Here is a 13,006-nt window from a genome sequence, read left to right on the forward strand (position 1 = left end):
TTTTACCAACACTTTCAGATTTGTGTACGAACTCTTGACACCTGTGACGTAGCTGTATGTGTGCCAGGTAAATGGTGCCCTTAGTCGGAATAGGAGATCTTATACTGTTTTTTCGTGAGTCAAGTATTGGCTATGATTTTTCTAGGTGCCAGCCATAAATAACCGTTGTAAAATTATAATTATTGCACCAAAAAGTGTTGAAAGTATAACCTAGTGCCTCACGAACCTACTAAGTTTTCAAGAACATACTTGACATTAGTTAGGTACGAGGGAGGAGGTAGAAACCGAAAATACCACATTGGTAACAACAGTATTTTTGCCATAACAGTTCTTTATTGTTCAATGAAATTACGTGATAACAGCTAATCCTTTTTGAAGTCAGGCATTTTTTAAATTTACATAATTTGGTTTTACGGAGTCAAATCAAAATAAATTTAAACGATAGAAAATTGTATAACAAAAAAACTGTTGAAACCAAAATACCGTATCTATTTTAGTTGCTATCGCTTCCCAATAAGTACGTCTGCAAATACAGTATTGATTTATGTAGCGGTAGAATTTGTGACCCATCTGCAGTGATTGCGCAATATTTTATTCCCTTGAGTTGAATGGAAGTTAAATGGCTAACCTCCTTCGTAACCAGTACTGCATCCTGAAAGATATTTTCCTACGGGAAATGTTTTCTACTAAAACCTGGAATGTTTGTACCAGTAGTCAAGAAATATGAGGTGTATATACTATATATTTTACATTTCACGGTTATATACAAGAAATTAAGAATACCGGAACTCTAAATGTATATATACATATAGAAATAATTTTTTTTTTTACTTTTAAAATATTTTTTGTAGATTTGGTTGCCAATATATGTATTTTAATGTAGTGCTACAAGTAAAACATTGTACATAATCTTACACATATCTTTGGGATACAAAAAAGTATCTTTTATCTCTGTATTCATTATAAATTGGTATACTGGAATAATTGTTACTTGTTTCTCAATATAAACATATATTTTTATATTTTCCACAGGAACGTAATGCACAATTTACACCACCTTATGTGTTGATTTACTAGAAAATGTTTTTGCAATAATTTTCAAGATATTTAAATTTAGAAGATTTTTGCTGAGTGATAATAATACACATTAGGCCAAAGTATTTATTTTCGTAAACTATTCGATACAACTCCTAATTGCAAAGGAATAAACAAACATATGAAACTTATTAAAGCTTTTAAAAAAATTAAATACTATTTTAATTTGAGCTTACACACATTTTTTTAACTACTTAGAAAGTAATTAAAGATGCAATTTCGTTTTATTGAAAAACATTACACAGAATAATTTTCATGCAAATACCAACTTAATAAATTTGAAAAGTGTTTTTTTTTTAACCTGATTCAATTCAAACTTTTGTATAATTTGGGGACATAGGAAATTTTAGCCCTGTTAACTCAGAAATATGTAAGTTTAATATAAATCGCTTTTTTGTATCAATCATTATAATAATTTATATTTACTCACTGCTTTCCATCGAGAAGCTGCACAGAGGGTCGTCGAATGGAAAGATGTTGAGAGATCCTTGACAAGACAGGATAAGGTGCCGCCTGAAAAAATAATTACCATTGTTACTATATATAAAGTCACTTAAAATAATTGTTATTAAAAAGGAATTTAAATATCAGGCTCCCTGGAAATTTGTTTTGATTTTTATTAACACAAAAAATACAATTTTTCATTTTATTAAACTAGAAAGTTAAAGTTTTTATCTCTACACATAAACACAATATTACGAATTTCTTGCGGCGAAAAAGAGACAGGAAATACAAAATCAATTTTAAATTCAACATAATTTTTTAACACTCTATAAGTTAAAACTAGCATTTATGAAAGAGTGTTGTCTATATCTAGGTCATAGATTTTATATGTGCTAAATGACCTGAAGTAATTTCGTCTAGTCATGCAGTTCGGCAAACTGGCATATATTAAACTATATTTCAGTTAATATATTTTAGCTGCATATAAGATTTTACTGACTGTCACAGCCTTCAAAAATTTAAAGGAAATACACTTTTAAAATTTTTAACTTTTTCTTTTACAAATTGTGCCTTTTCTGAGTCAGATTAGCTTAGTTTAGAATAAAGAAGAGCTTTGGCTCTTGTAATTGGCACGGAGAAATGGAACAACTTTATGGCCACTCAGTGAACATCCTGAGAGTGTACGGAAATTGCCTCTGCTTTAACTTTAAGTAATGGGCCCGGCGCGAATACAAACAGAGCACCAGAAATAATTTCATATCTTAGCAAACACATTCTCAGGAAAGCAACTGGTTAGTAGCCTTCTTGTTTGAAACAAGCAAACAAGATTGAAATATTGGCCACTCAGAATGTGAAAATTTAAGGCTCAGTTGTAATTAGATATCACAGGAATAATGAACGAATAAAGAGAATTTAAATTTTGCAATATTACTCTTGTGTATGAACTAGCGTGAACATAATATTTTTTTTAAAAATTGATAATTGTATGTTTTAATTTTTTTAAAGTTGTTGCGTTTGTTCTCGCTCCAATAGTAAATAATCACAAGAAAATTGAAGGCTTTCCGGAAAGAAATGTTCGATCGAGTAACATAAACAAGTGATTTCTAGAAAGATTAAATAGAAAATAATCGTTCACAAAAATCAGGAAAGACGAATATGCAAAAAAGGCTAAAGTTAAGCTTTAAGGTGTACAAGAAAAAAATCACTTTTGGCACAGCCTACAGTTGTAGGTTGATTTCGAAGTACACGTTTTTCTTCTGCAAATGTTTTGGAAACTTCTATAAACTCCTGGGACATTTTAAGAACATAATGTACATTCCAACCTACATATTCTCCAATATTAAAAAAAGATCGATTTAACATTTTCTCATATTCCATGCAGCGAAAATATTTTGAATGGTTTTAACTTAATGCATCCAACATTGAAGTCTTAGCGAATTTCATACTATGCCTACTTATGTAGTTATGCAATTATTTTGACCTCCAAACACTTCGTATGAAATTCTTTAAGGCATTCAATACTGGATGCATTAAAATAAAAGCATTCAAAATATTTTCGCTGCATGGAATATGAAAAAAAATGTTAAATCGATTTTTTTTGCATATTGGCGAAAATAAATATGTAATGTAGACTACATTAAGATCTTAAAATGTTCCAGGAGTTTATAGAAATTTCTCAAATATTTCCAGAAAAAATAGGTACTTCGAAAACTACCTACACCTGTAGGCTGTGCCGAAAGTTCATTTTTTATTTTTTATTATTAGATGCAGGAATTGTGAATACAGGTTTAAACTTCAATTTCTTGCTAAATAATTAGATATTTATTAAATTTCTTATGATATTCATTGACATTACTAACATTAAGAAATGTATACGTAGTTGTCTGATATTGTATGTAAAATCCATAGAGTTCTCAGTCAGTGATACGGTAGGTATGCATGGTTTGGCCTATAGGCGTACAGCTAGAGTTAAAAACAAGGCTACGAGGGATGAGTGGTCAGGCCTCTCGCCGCTTGCCAGGCGATCTAGGATTAGATTCCCGGCGGCGTCAGTTACCACAAGTGGGAAACGCGGCGGACGTTGCTGCGTGAAGCGACGTGTATTCTCGAGAAAACTACCGTCCTACCACTCATTCATTGCGTCAATGCCACGTTCTCACCTCACCGCCTCTCGTCTAAAGAGCCCTCGATGTTGACCAGAAGATAACAAATTCATTCATAATTCATCAATTGATTCGTTCGCTTCATGCGTAAAACTTATTTCTGGTCGTCGGAAGAATGTGGAAAGATGTTAAGTTTGACTGGGAGGGGGGAGAACAGAATGAAGCCTTTGTAATCCTAAATAATGTCATTACCCACACCCCGGTGCTAGTATTACCTGATTTTAATAATAAATTATAGTACAGTGTGACGCGAGTAGCCTAGCGCTAGGGGCGGTGTTGTTTCAAGCAGGAGAAAAGGGTCTACAGCCGTTTATGTATGCGAGTAGGATGCTTAATGCGCACGAGCAAAAATACAGCTCTTATGAAAATGAGGCACTGGCCTGCATCTTTGCAGTTGAAAGGTTTGAAACGTTTATTGAGTTTGATACTTTTGAATTGTGGACGGATAATAACGGAAAATAAACTCACGTAGGCAACAGCTAACTAATCAATGAATAAAGTTACCGGAACCGGTAACATGCGTATTTGCACTCCTGCACTCAAAGTGTTCGCCTTGACCTGTGCGATCGTCCACGTCAACACTGCAAGGCTACGTAAGCAACTGCATCATTAACGCTCTTACTCATATTTACTTTGATCTTAAATATAACGGTAAATAAATATGCATAGGTTACCAATACATTCAATAATTGCATTACATCCCATTTTTTTTTAAACCACAATATTTGTAAAGCATCAAGGTTTACGTTTACCTGTGAGCTCTGGCGCAGGTTGTTTTGCAAACACGCGCCATAAAAACAGGAAATTCCCTCCGTTTATAATTTGTTGCAGGTTGGCATTTGCGCATTGCAGTTAAAGTATTCACCTTATACAGGTCATGGCGAGGAAGACCCGTCTCTTGGCCAGAAATATCAACGAATTTGAATAAATCAATTCATATGCATAGACAAAATTGTAAAAGACCATGCTTTCCCCTAAAGAGGATGACGTGGTAGATATTTCACAGCGATTAATATAAAAATAAATACATATGAGCTAGTCTTTCAGTACTCGCCAAAGATGTGTTAACATATAATTTCAGAAACGAGCAAATTCACGTGTTTTCATGTAGCAAATACACTTATAATATCAAATTGGTACACGAAATTTACAAATATAATTCTTTAAAATAATGCCGAACGTGATAAATATTAATACACGTAAATTGTGTTTTCAACTACATTTCTTGACGCGAATCACACGTAGTTTCTGCACCCGCCGCTAGAATTCGTTTCCGGAGCAGCTACATCGACTGTGGAATCATTCGATTTCCAGAGATGTATAATGAGACAGCTTCGATAAAAGCGATAAATAATCGAGAAAAAAGATAATACTAAACATTGGTTTTGGATCTGATTTTCGACAAGGAGTTTTATATAAAGCACTGCCAATCTTGTTAAAACTCACTAAACAGTTATTGTGTTTGTGTTCTTTAGTTCGCACCATCCGCCACGGATGGCAGCACCGTGGTCGCACGTGAAACTTCCTTCACGTTCGCGGAAGGTAAAGTGGGAAAATAGGTTCGAAAAGGATAGCCTAATTAATTAACTTTAATTCATTAACTACGATTAACACGATTAATTAAAAAAAATTGTTGTCTGTGAAGTCGGTTTACGGACGATAGTTTAACGTGACAACGTCATAACAAAACATTGATGAAATGATTGCATACTTTTATGAATAAAATAGAATCATTTTTATTAAATTATCACTATTTTGTATGGATACAAAGAAGGAGTGAAATGAAATCTACAATTTAATTGATAAATTTACTTTTATTTGCACTCATTAATTCAAATATGTTTATTACTTCAACGAAGAGATTATTTTAACTATAACTTTTATACATGTTTGCTATTTAACTTCTTCCAATCTGTGTTATTCTGTTAAGGATAGGACGATGATAGGAAAAGAAGGAAACGAATGGAAGTGTTTCAAGTTTAAGGTGCCTCGAAAAAGTGAAATTTATGGTTGTTCCAATCGAGTGGAAGAGAGATAGATGCGGCGCAAGCGTACAATGAGCGTAACGGGACACTTTTTCGTGCGTGCAGCCGGCGTTCATCGATCTATTAGACGTTGTCACGTCAAAAACAACGACACTTGCATTCAGTCCACAGTTGACTCTCCCCACTGCTGGTCCCAACGCGCTGCCGAGAGCTAGGACAGCGGCAGCGACGCGCGGACCCACCTCATGAGGTAGTTGATGGTGCCGTTGCGGTAGATCTTGAGCGCGAAGTGCATGGGGATGAGCGGCTCCTTGAAGTCGCCGTGCATGATGAAGTAGGTGTCCGGCAGCCACACTTCCTCGTGGTGGTGGATGGCGTTCAGGAAGTCGTAGCGGCTCTTGTTGGAGTAGGTGAGCCGCGGGTCGTACCACTGCTGCTGCAGCAGGAACTCCACCTCGTACTTCTGCGCGCACACACGGCCACCCCGCCCTCACGACCTGCGCTGCTGCTGCAGTATCGTCCTTATGCTCGTGACCAGAGACCCGGAAATTTCGCGGATTCATCTAGTCGCAAGCTAGAATGCAAACCTTCACACTCTCGCACTGTGTTCATGATTGGCACGCAGTTGTTTGGTCACGCCCGTCTACGACCGTGAGCCAATGATGCCCAGCCAGGAGAGAAGTAAGCGGATCAGGTTGTGCCAAACAACAAGGATAAAAATGTTCTCGCCAAGAAATCAACCAATGGTAAAGTAAACATGTGTTGAGCACACCTATAACTTTGAATTCTATCCTGAGGCTAGAAGAATCCGCGAAATTTCCGGGTCTCTACTCATGACTAGGGACCCGGAAAATTCGTGGGTTCAATGACCTCCAGGATGGACTCCAATATCCTCTACACGCTCGGGAAAAAATGCCAACTGTTCATAGGCTGCTGACTTGTGAGTCGTCTCGACTGGGTGGCCTGTGATTCGACACTTCTATGAGTGAGGGTTTCTAATTGGTCCTCAGTCATCCAGATTAACAGTGAACAAATGACAGAAGCAACACTAAGGTATAATTATTTGAATTTTAGCATAACACGAAATGAACCCGCGAATTTTCCCGGTCTCTACTCATGACTAGGGACTGGGAAACTCCTCGGATTCATTTCGTTATATATAACAAAATTCAAGTAATTATACCTTTGTGCTTCTTATGCCATTGGTTCACTCTTAACAAGAGGCTAATTAGATACCCTTAATCAGTTGAGACGCGTCACAGGTGAGCAGCCAATGAAGAGGCGACGTTTGCCCAACTCGCGGAGTCTATCCTGGAGGTCATTGAACCCGTGAGTTTTTTTCCAGTTCCTGCTCATGACCTTAAATGTTGGTTGTTGTTTGTTTTTTTTCGTGCCATTATTTTTTCTTTAGGATGTCCCACTATGTAAGCATTGTGTTTTGTGTTCTGTAGTGAATGTGCTGTCATACCTACGCTTTATGCGATCTGATAGCTGTTAAAATTCAGGCAAGTTTTCATAACTATACTCCTGCTGGGTCAAACCTGGATATTTCGCAAGCGGCAAACCTTGTGGCAGTTGCAGTGATTCTGAGGGTTTTCTCAGGGTACTCGCTTTTCCCGCACCCTTTCACCTATTATCATCTGGTAGGTCACACCAGAAGCATCCAAGGTGCTACCAAGTGGGTGTTGTTTCTCTGAACCTGCCATTTTTGCTATCACCAGTCTTAGGATTGGACACATTTACATTTTCAACCTATCTTCATCAATACTTCGTATTGAAAACTATTGTCAATTTGGATAAACTATTAATGCTTTCCACGGTTCATGATAAGGTTCTGTTCATTGCAACATTACTACAAAGGACTTCTTGTACTAATACCGTGTAAGGGGGAATTCATTATTCACATAGCGCATGATGTTACAGTAATCTAATAATCACAGAGTTATTTCTAGAAATATCTGTATTTCACGGGGAAATTTGACTGTTTGTTAGACTTTGACACACTGCGTTGATATTATTGAACAACTGGTTTTTTTTATTGGCTATGGTTGTTGAGAAATGCTTTCATGAATTTTATAAGGCCAATGGCAAAGCGGCTTATGTACGATTGAATTTCCATGATTTGCTACAACAACAAAATGAAGATACAATGTTTTGAGAAACATCTTAACAGTATTTTTTTTTCGCGAAATACAGTTGTCTCTGGTGTTACGACGGGAAAAGTAATTTTCGCGAAAAATATCTGAACGCCCACTAGACTGCAACAAGTCATGCCCGCGCCAGCGGTTACTTCCTTGTGATTGGCGGCCGTCTGCAAGAGAAGCCAGTGAAGATTTTTTCCCGGATCAATCAGGACTCGTTTTCTTCCGCGTGCACACGGTAGGAATCGACCTGAAATAATTTCAACCAATCACTAAACACGTTAGTTACGATAGTGACATAGGACACACCTGAACTCGAATAATTTTCTCGAGACAAAAAAAAACCTATAGTTATGACTGTTTTCCACATATAGTTTTCCTTACATCGTACTTCCAGCACTCTGAGCAGCAGCACGCACGGGCAGAACTAGTTCAACGGTTCTGGCGCAAACAACTGACATTTGCAACACCGATATATTCATGACAACAGGACTCTACAAATCCTGGGCGCCAAATCACCACGACACCTATCTTTTCCTTACTGGCGAGACTAACTTCTACTAAGATATCAAGATATTACTCTATTGGTTTTGAAAACATCAGTCGATTTTGTTTGTTACAAATATCGGATAGTTGTCTCGAAGCGCTAATGACGACTGCAGTAGTTGACTACTCGCCCAAACGGCAGGACGTTCCCCGGCGCCGAGAGAGACCCAGTCGCTACTCTTGTTTACTCTGGCAATTGCGAAGGCACCCTCCAACAACGGACGGCCAGAGAGTGTTTGTCAGAGAGCTCGCTGCTTGTCCTGTCGGGGATGTTTGCCCAGCTGTCTCGACAGCGAGTCCTCCCCGTAGTAGCGGCGACAACATGGGACTTCATTTCGCTCTTTCTCTTTCCCAGAGTCGCACATCGCAGCCAAGCGATCCGATAACAAAACGTTCCCGGACCGCGAAATGCCACAAAAACAGTTCCCTGGTTGTTTATTTATTTTTTTTCCTCTCTCCTGATTCTCATCCTTTAGACGTATGCGAACGGGACGTCGTACAAATATATTTTAGGTGAAAGTAGCCCATACGACTAACTATCAAGACTTTCTCCCAACATTCCTGTATCGCAACAGAACAGAGGGCTGCCAAAGAAGCTATTTCTGTTGACAAAATCAAGCTTCTTCGTGAATAAATAATTTATAAAAAAATGTGATTAACCCCGTACAACTTTAGTACAACAGGTAAGGTTTTAATGATAAATCTTTGGTACCATTAATTTTATTTCGAACAAAGTTTGCTTAGTTAAACTTTTCGAGTACCTAGCATTTTCTATAAATATTATTTGGAAAAGTGATTTGTATAGGCCTACCCGTCAAATTAATCACCAATAAATCAATTTTATCACATTTTATTTGTGTTTCGGTGGATGCCAGTTTGATTTTGATCAGTTGTGGCCAAAAACAGTTTTTTATTAGGCCTTATACTAACCATACCAGAAAATTTAAGATACGAACCTACACTGAACGTCTCATTCCAGCTGTAAAGTGCTAGGTTGCCGCTCGAAAATCCGATAGTTGTATACCAAGTGGCCATTCCATAGACTCGCGTTTAGCGAAGATGCCATATAAGGACGTGATAGCGAACATAATTTCATCTCGTTACCGCAATCCGAAACTAAACCTCTGGACATGGTGACATTCTTTATGGCGTGTTGCTGCCCACTAATTATTTATTTGTTTCATGAAACATTGCTCTACTCATAGACTTTAAAAAATATTTATTTTATAAAAACTATCATGATTTTGGCATAAATTTCTGTCATTATGTTCCATTTTGTACATTCTCTCAGGATACTCATAAAGAAGAGGTTAAAGGACTAATGATTAATATTCTTTTTTGATTAAAATTCAACGCACATGGATGGAAATCGAAACTGGATCGTTGGCTCGCCATTTTGTTTCTTAATCGTACTACTTAAAGAATGGTAGTGTGTGATCTACAAGTGTCAATAATAGTTATAAATAGAGATTGTGACTGATTGTGAACTATTTTTGATTAAGGTATGCAAATTTTAAATTGAATGTGTTCATTTTCGAATTTTTTTTTCTTTATTTTATTATTGGTTTCCAAAAGTGGAATACGCTTGTTTATCACTTGGCTGTGCCAAGAGTAATAGTGAATCTTCAGGGTTACATAACGTTGGTGATTCCCCCGGAAAATAACTTCATCATGTTAAAAATATTTCTCTTATCGAGAACAGTGAGGAGAGTTTTAAATTAATAATAAATATTTCAGTACGCTGTCTAAAACAGCAGTAAATTTACAGATAGTTCAACTAATAATGACGATTTATCCGTAGTTAAAGATAACCGTATAGTCGTAGTTACTACGCCTGATTGCTAATTTTGAGATCCGTAGTCTGCTGTAAACATGATAAAGATTAGAGCGAAAGGAAAAAGCGTGATTTTTCGGCTGTACACTTGACAAGTTTTTTTTAATTGGCTAACTTCTCTTAAATGATCTTTTTTTTTTTTTTTTCATCACGCTCACAGTAAGTAAACTCCACACTTACGAACCAATCCGTAAACTTGAGAAGATATGCCCGGGTAATTTGCAACCGGCTGTTGAGGTGAAAATTTTAAACCGTGTAATAATATATTGCGTGGGTGGGAAACTGGCGGATCACGACAAGGTTTCAGCGCGTGTGTGTGTAACGTGCTGGTTACGGGAAGACGCAAGATGTCGGCGCGGGACGGACTGGCCTTGAGACCAGCCGGGCGTGACTCACCAAACTGGACTCGTCGGGCGAAGCCAAGCTCAACAGCAGCACGCTGACGTTCACCACCAGAGCGCCTGAAACATAGACAACACGCACGTCTTGTCTCTCCTTGCTGGGCTTCAGTTCCACAGACAGGAGGTCAGTACCGAATAACGGTACATAAGGTTGTGAAGTCTACAGATTATAAAGTAAAATTTTATTGATTTTTCAGGCAATAGTGTTATTTTAATCTAAATATAATTTAAATCTAAATCTAAATATATATAAAATGATTTGTTAGTACGTAAATACACAGTTTTCTCAATCACCACCAACCCCAATCAACTTCCCGTTGGGGTGGTAAATACCCCTTGGTCTCCAGGTGGTAGTAAGAGAGTTTGGTCGCGGTGGGTGGTTGTGGGTGGCGAAAATGTTAAAACATATACTTATGTCCTTGTCTAAAGCATGAGGATTTCTGAAAAGATCTCAAAATTTCTTGAATGGTCTAGAAATTTCCAAAATGTGTAAAACGGTTATAATTGATCTGGAATGTTCTAGAAAGTTCTAGATATATCTGGAACGATCTAGAAAATTCTAGAATGAGTGCAAACTATTATAATCGATATAGAATGATTGAGAAAGTTCTACAAATTTATGGCTTCATCTAGAAAGTTCCAAAATGTCCAAAACTGTTATTATCGAGTTACAATGTTCGAGAACGTTCTAGAAATTTCCCGAATGATCTGGAAAGTTCCAAAATGAGTGCAATTTATTATGATCGATTTAGAATGATCGAGAAAGTTCTAGAAATTTCTAGAAAGATCTAGAAAATTCTAAAATGAGTGCAATTTATTATAAACGATTTAAACTCTATAATATCTATGTTAAAAAATGTATCCTTATATATTTTTATACCATTAAACATGCGATGTATCTTAACCCGAGCAACGCCGAGTTTCGCTGCTAGTTTATTTATAAAAATTAAAAACACACCTTTGATATTTTTCACATAAATTCGGCTTATAATTTTCTGTCCACACGGTTAATTCCAAGTAAAGGCTCGAGGTTCAACCCCCGTCTTGGTTGGAAGGCGATATAAATAAATAACATCCAGATATATATATATATATATATATATACACCTACGCCTGACGTGACCCAATACAACTTTCGAGGCACTCAATTAAATACCACACAATCGAGTGGTTCCGAATTTACCGAAAATCTTAGAGATTCATTAGCAACACCCAATATTTCAGTTTCATATGAAAATATTCCATCGGCTGAGACATAGCAATTTATTTTGGTATGGTTTGATTATTTTACTGGTGTATTTCTGAAGTGATATAGGTAAAGTCATAAAGTTGCAAATTCATTAACCATCCCAGATTCCATTGTAAGTTTGTAAATATTTATTATTTTTTTTCAGATAAGTAGCCTAATTGTTTATGAAATATGACATAAAATAATATTATCAAACATATAGGTAGGTGTATTTATCTGGATGTTATTTATTTATATCGCCTTCCAACCAAGACGGGGGTTGAACCTCGAGCCTTTACTTGTAATTAAGCGTAAAAATATTTTAAACTCTCAAATATTACACATTTATTCAAGTTAATATCATTTAAATTTCTGTAGTTTGTAAAGGACATTTGGAATAAATTACATACGACTTACGTAAAGTAAAATTTATTATTTTTCTTAAACTTAACTTATTAAAAATTAGCTTTCACATGGAAGATTATTTAAAATGTTCACATATATAGAGGTATATATATATATATATATATATATATAAAACAAAGCTATTCATAGTAAAGGTAGGGTGAAATCTACGTTAGCTGTAACTTAAGTCGAACGACAGTGAAAAGTTAAATAACGATGTATGCGAATTAAAATTGTCACTTCTAATGTGATCTAAGATAGAAAAATTTCTTAAGAAAAAAGACTCATGGTTGCAGGTGAGATAGAAAAACTTGGGTCATAGTCGCTATTTTGTAACTTCTCTTGGAGAATCAACTCTTACCTACCCGAATATCCACATACATACAAATCGATTGTTGTTTTTCTATTATAACACATGAGTCCAGTAACTTAATGAAAAACACCGCGCACGAAATAAAACATCTGGAAATATGTATAAAAATGAAATTTTTAATGTAACTATTCATACTACTATAACACTACTCAGAACTGGTGCCGTTTTGAAAATAACTTGGATGAACAGGTGATAATTTTTGGTTACTCTCTACTAACCAAAGCTATAATGCCAAATCGTAAGTTAAAATATAGGCATATGTACAATATCATAACCTCTCATTTGAGGGAGGAAAAATTCTCAAGTAAAGCGTTGAAATAATATATTTTTTGATATTAATGTACTTTATAGGAAAAAAGACGCCATACTTGTTTCAGCAGTTCAAAGCCCAT

At 36.2% G+C, this 13,006-nt stretch overlaps 1 protein-coding gene across 25 annotated transcripts in view; it reads right to left on the reverse strand.

Annotated features, from left to right (window-relative positions):
- The window catches only part of LOC134533153 (glutamate-gated chloride channel), a 374,512-nt gene that overhangs the window by 62,327 nt on the left and 299,179 nt on the right, over positions 1-13,006 (reverse strand). For all 25 annotated transcript variants that reach the window (XM_063370507.1, XM_063370502.1, XM_063370493.1 and 22 more), the window contains 3 exons: positions 10,604-10,668; positions 5,929-6,149; positions 1,526-1,608 (listed from right to left, as the gene is read on the reverse strand). In XM_063370507.1, coding sequence (XP_063226577.1) covers positions 1,526-1,608; positions 5,929-6,149; positions 10,604-10,668 — 369 coding nt within the window. The remainder of the gene's footprint in view (positions 1-1,525; positions 1,609-5,928; positions 6,150-10,603; positions 10,669-13,006) is intronic.

This window comes from Bacillus rossius, chromosome 6 (assembly GCF_032445375.1).
Source record: "Bacillus rossius redtenbacheri isolate Brsri chromosome 6, Brsri_v3, whole genome shotgun sequence".
Taxonomy (NCBI): Eukaryota; Metazoa; Arthropoda; class Insecta; order Phasmatodea; family Bacillidae; genus Bacillus; species Bacillus rossius.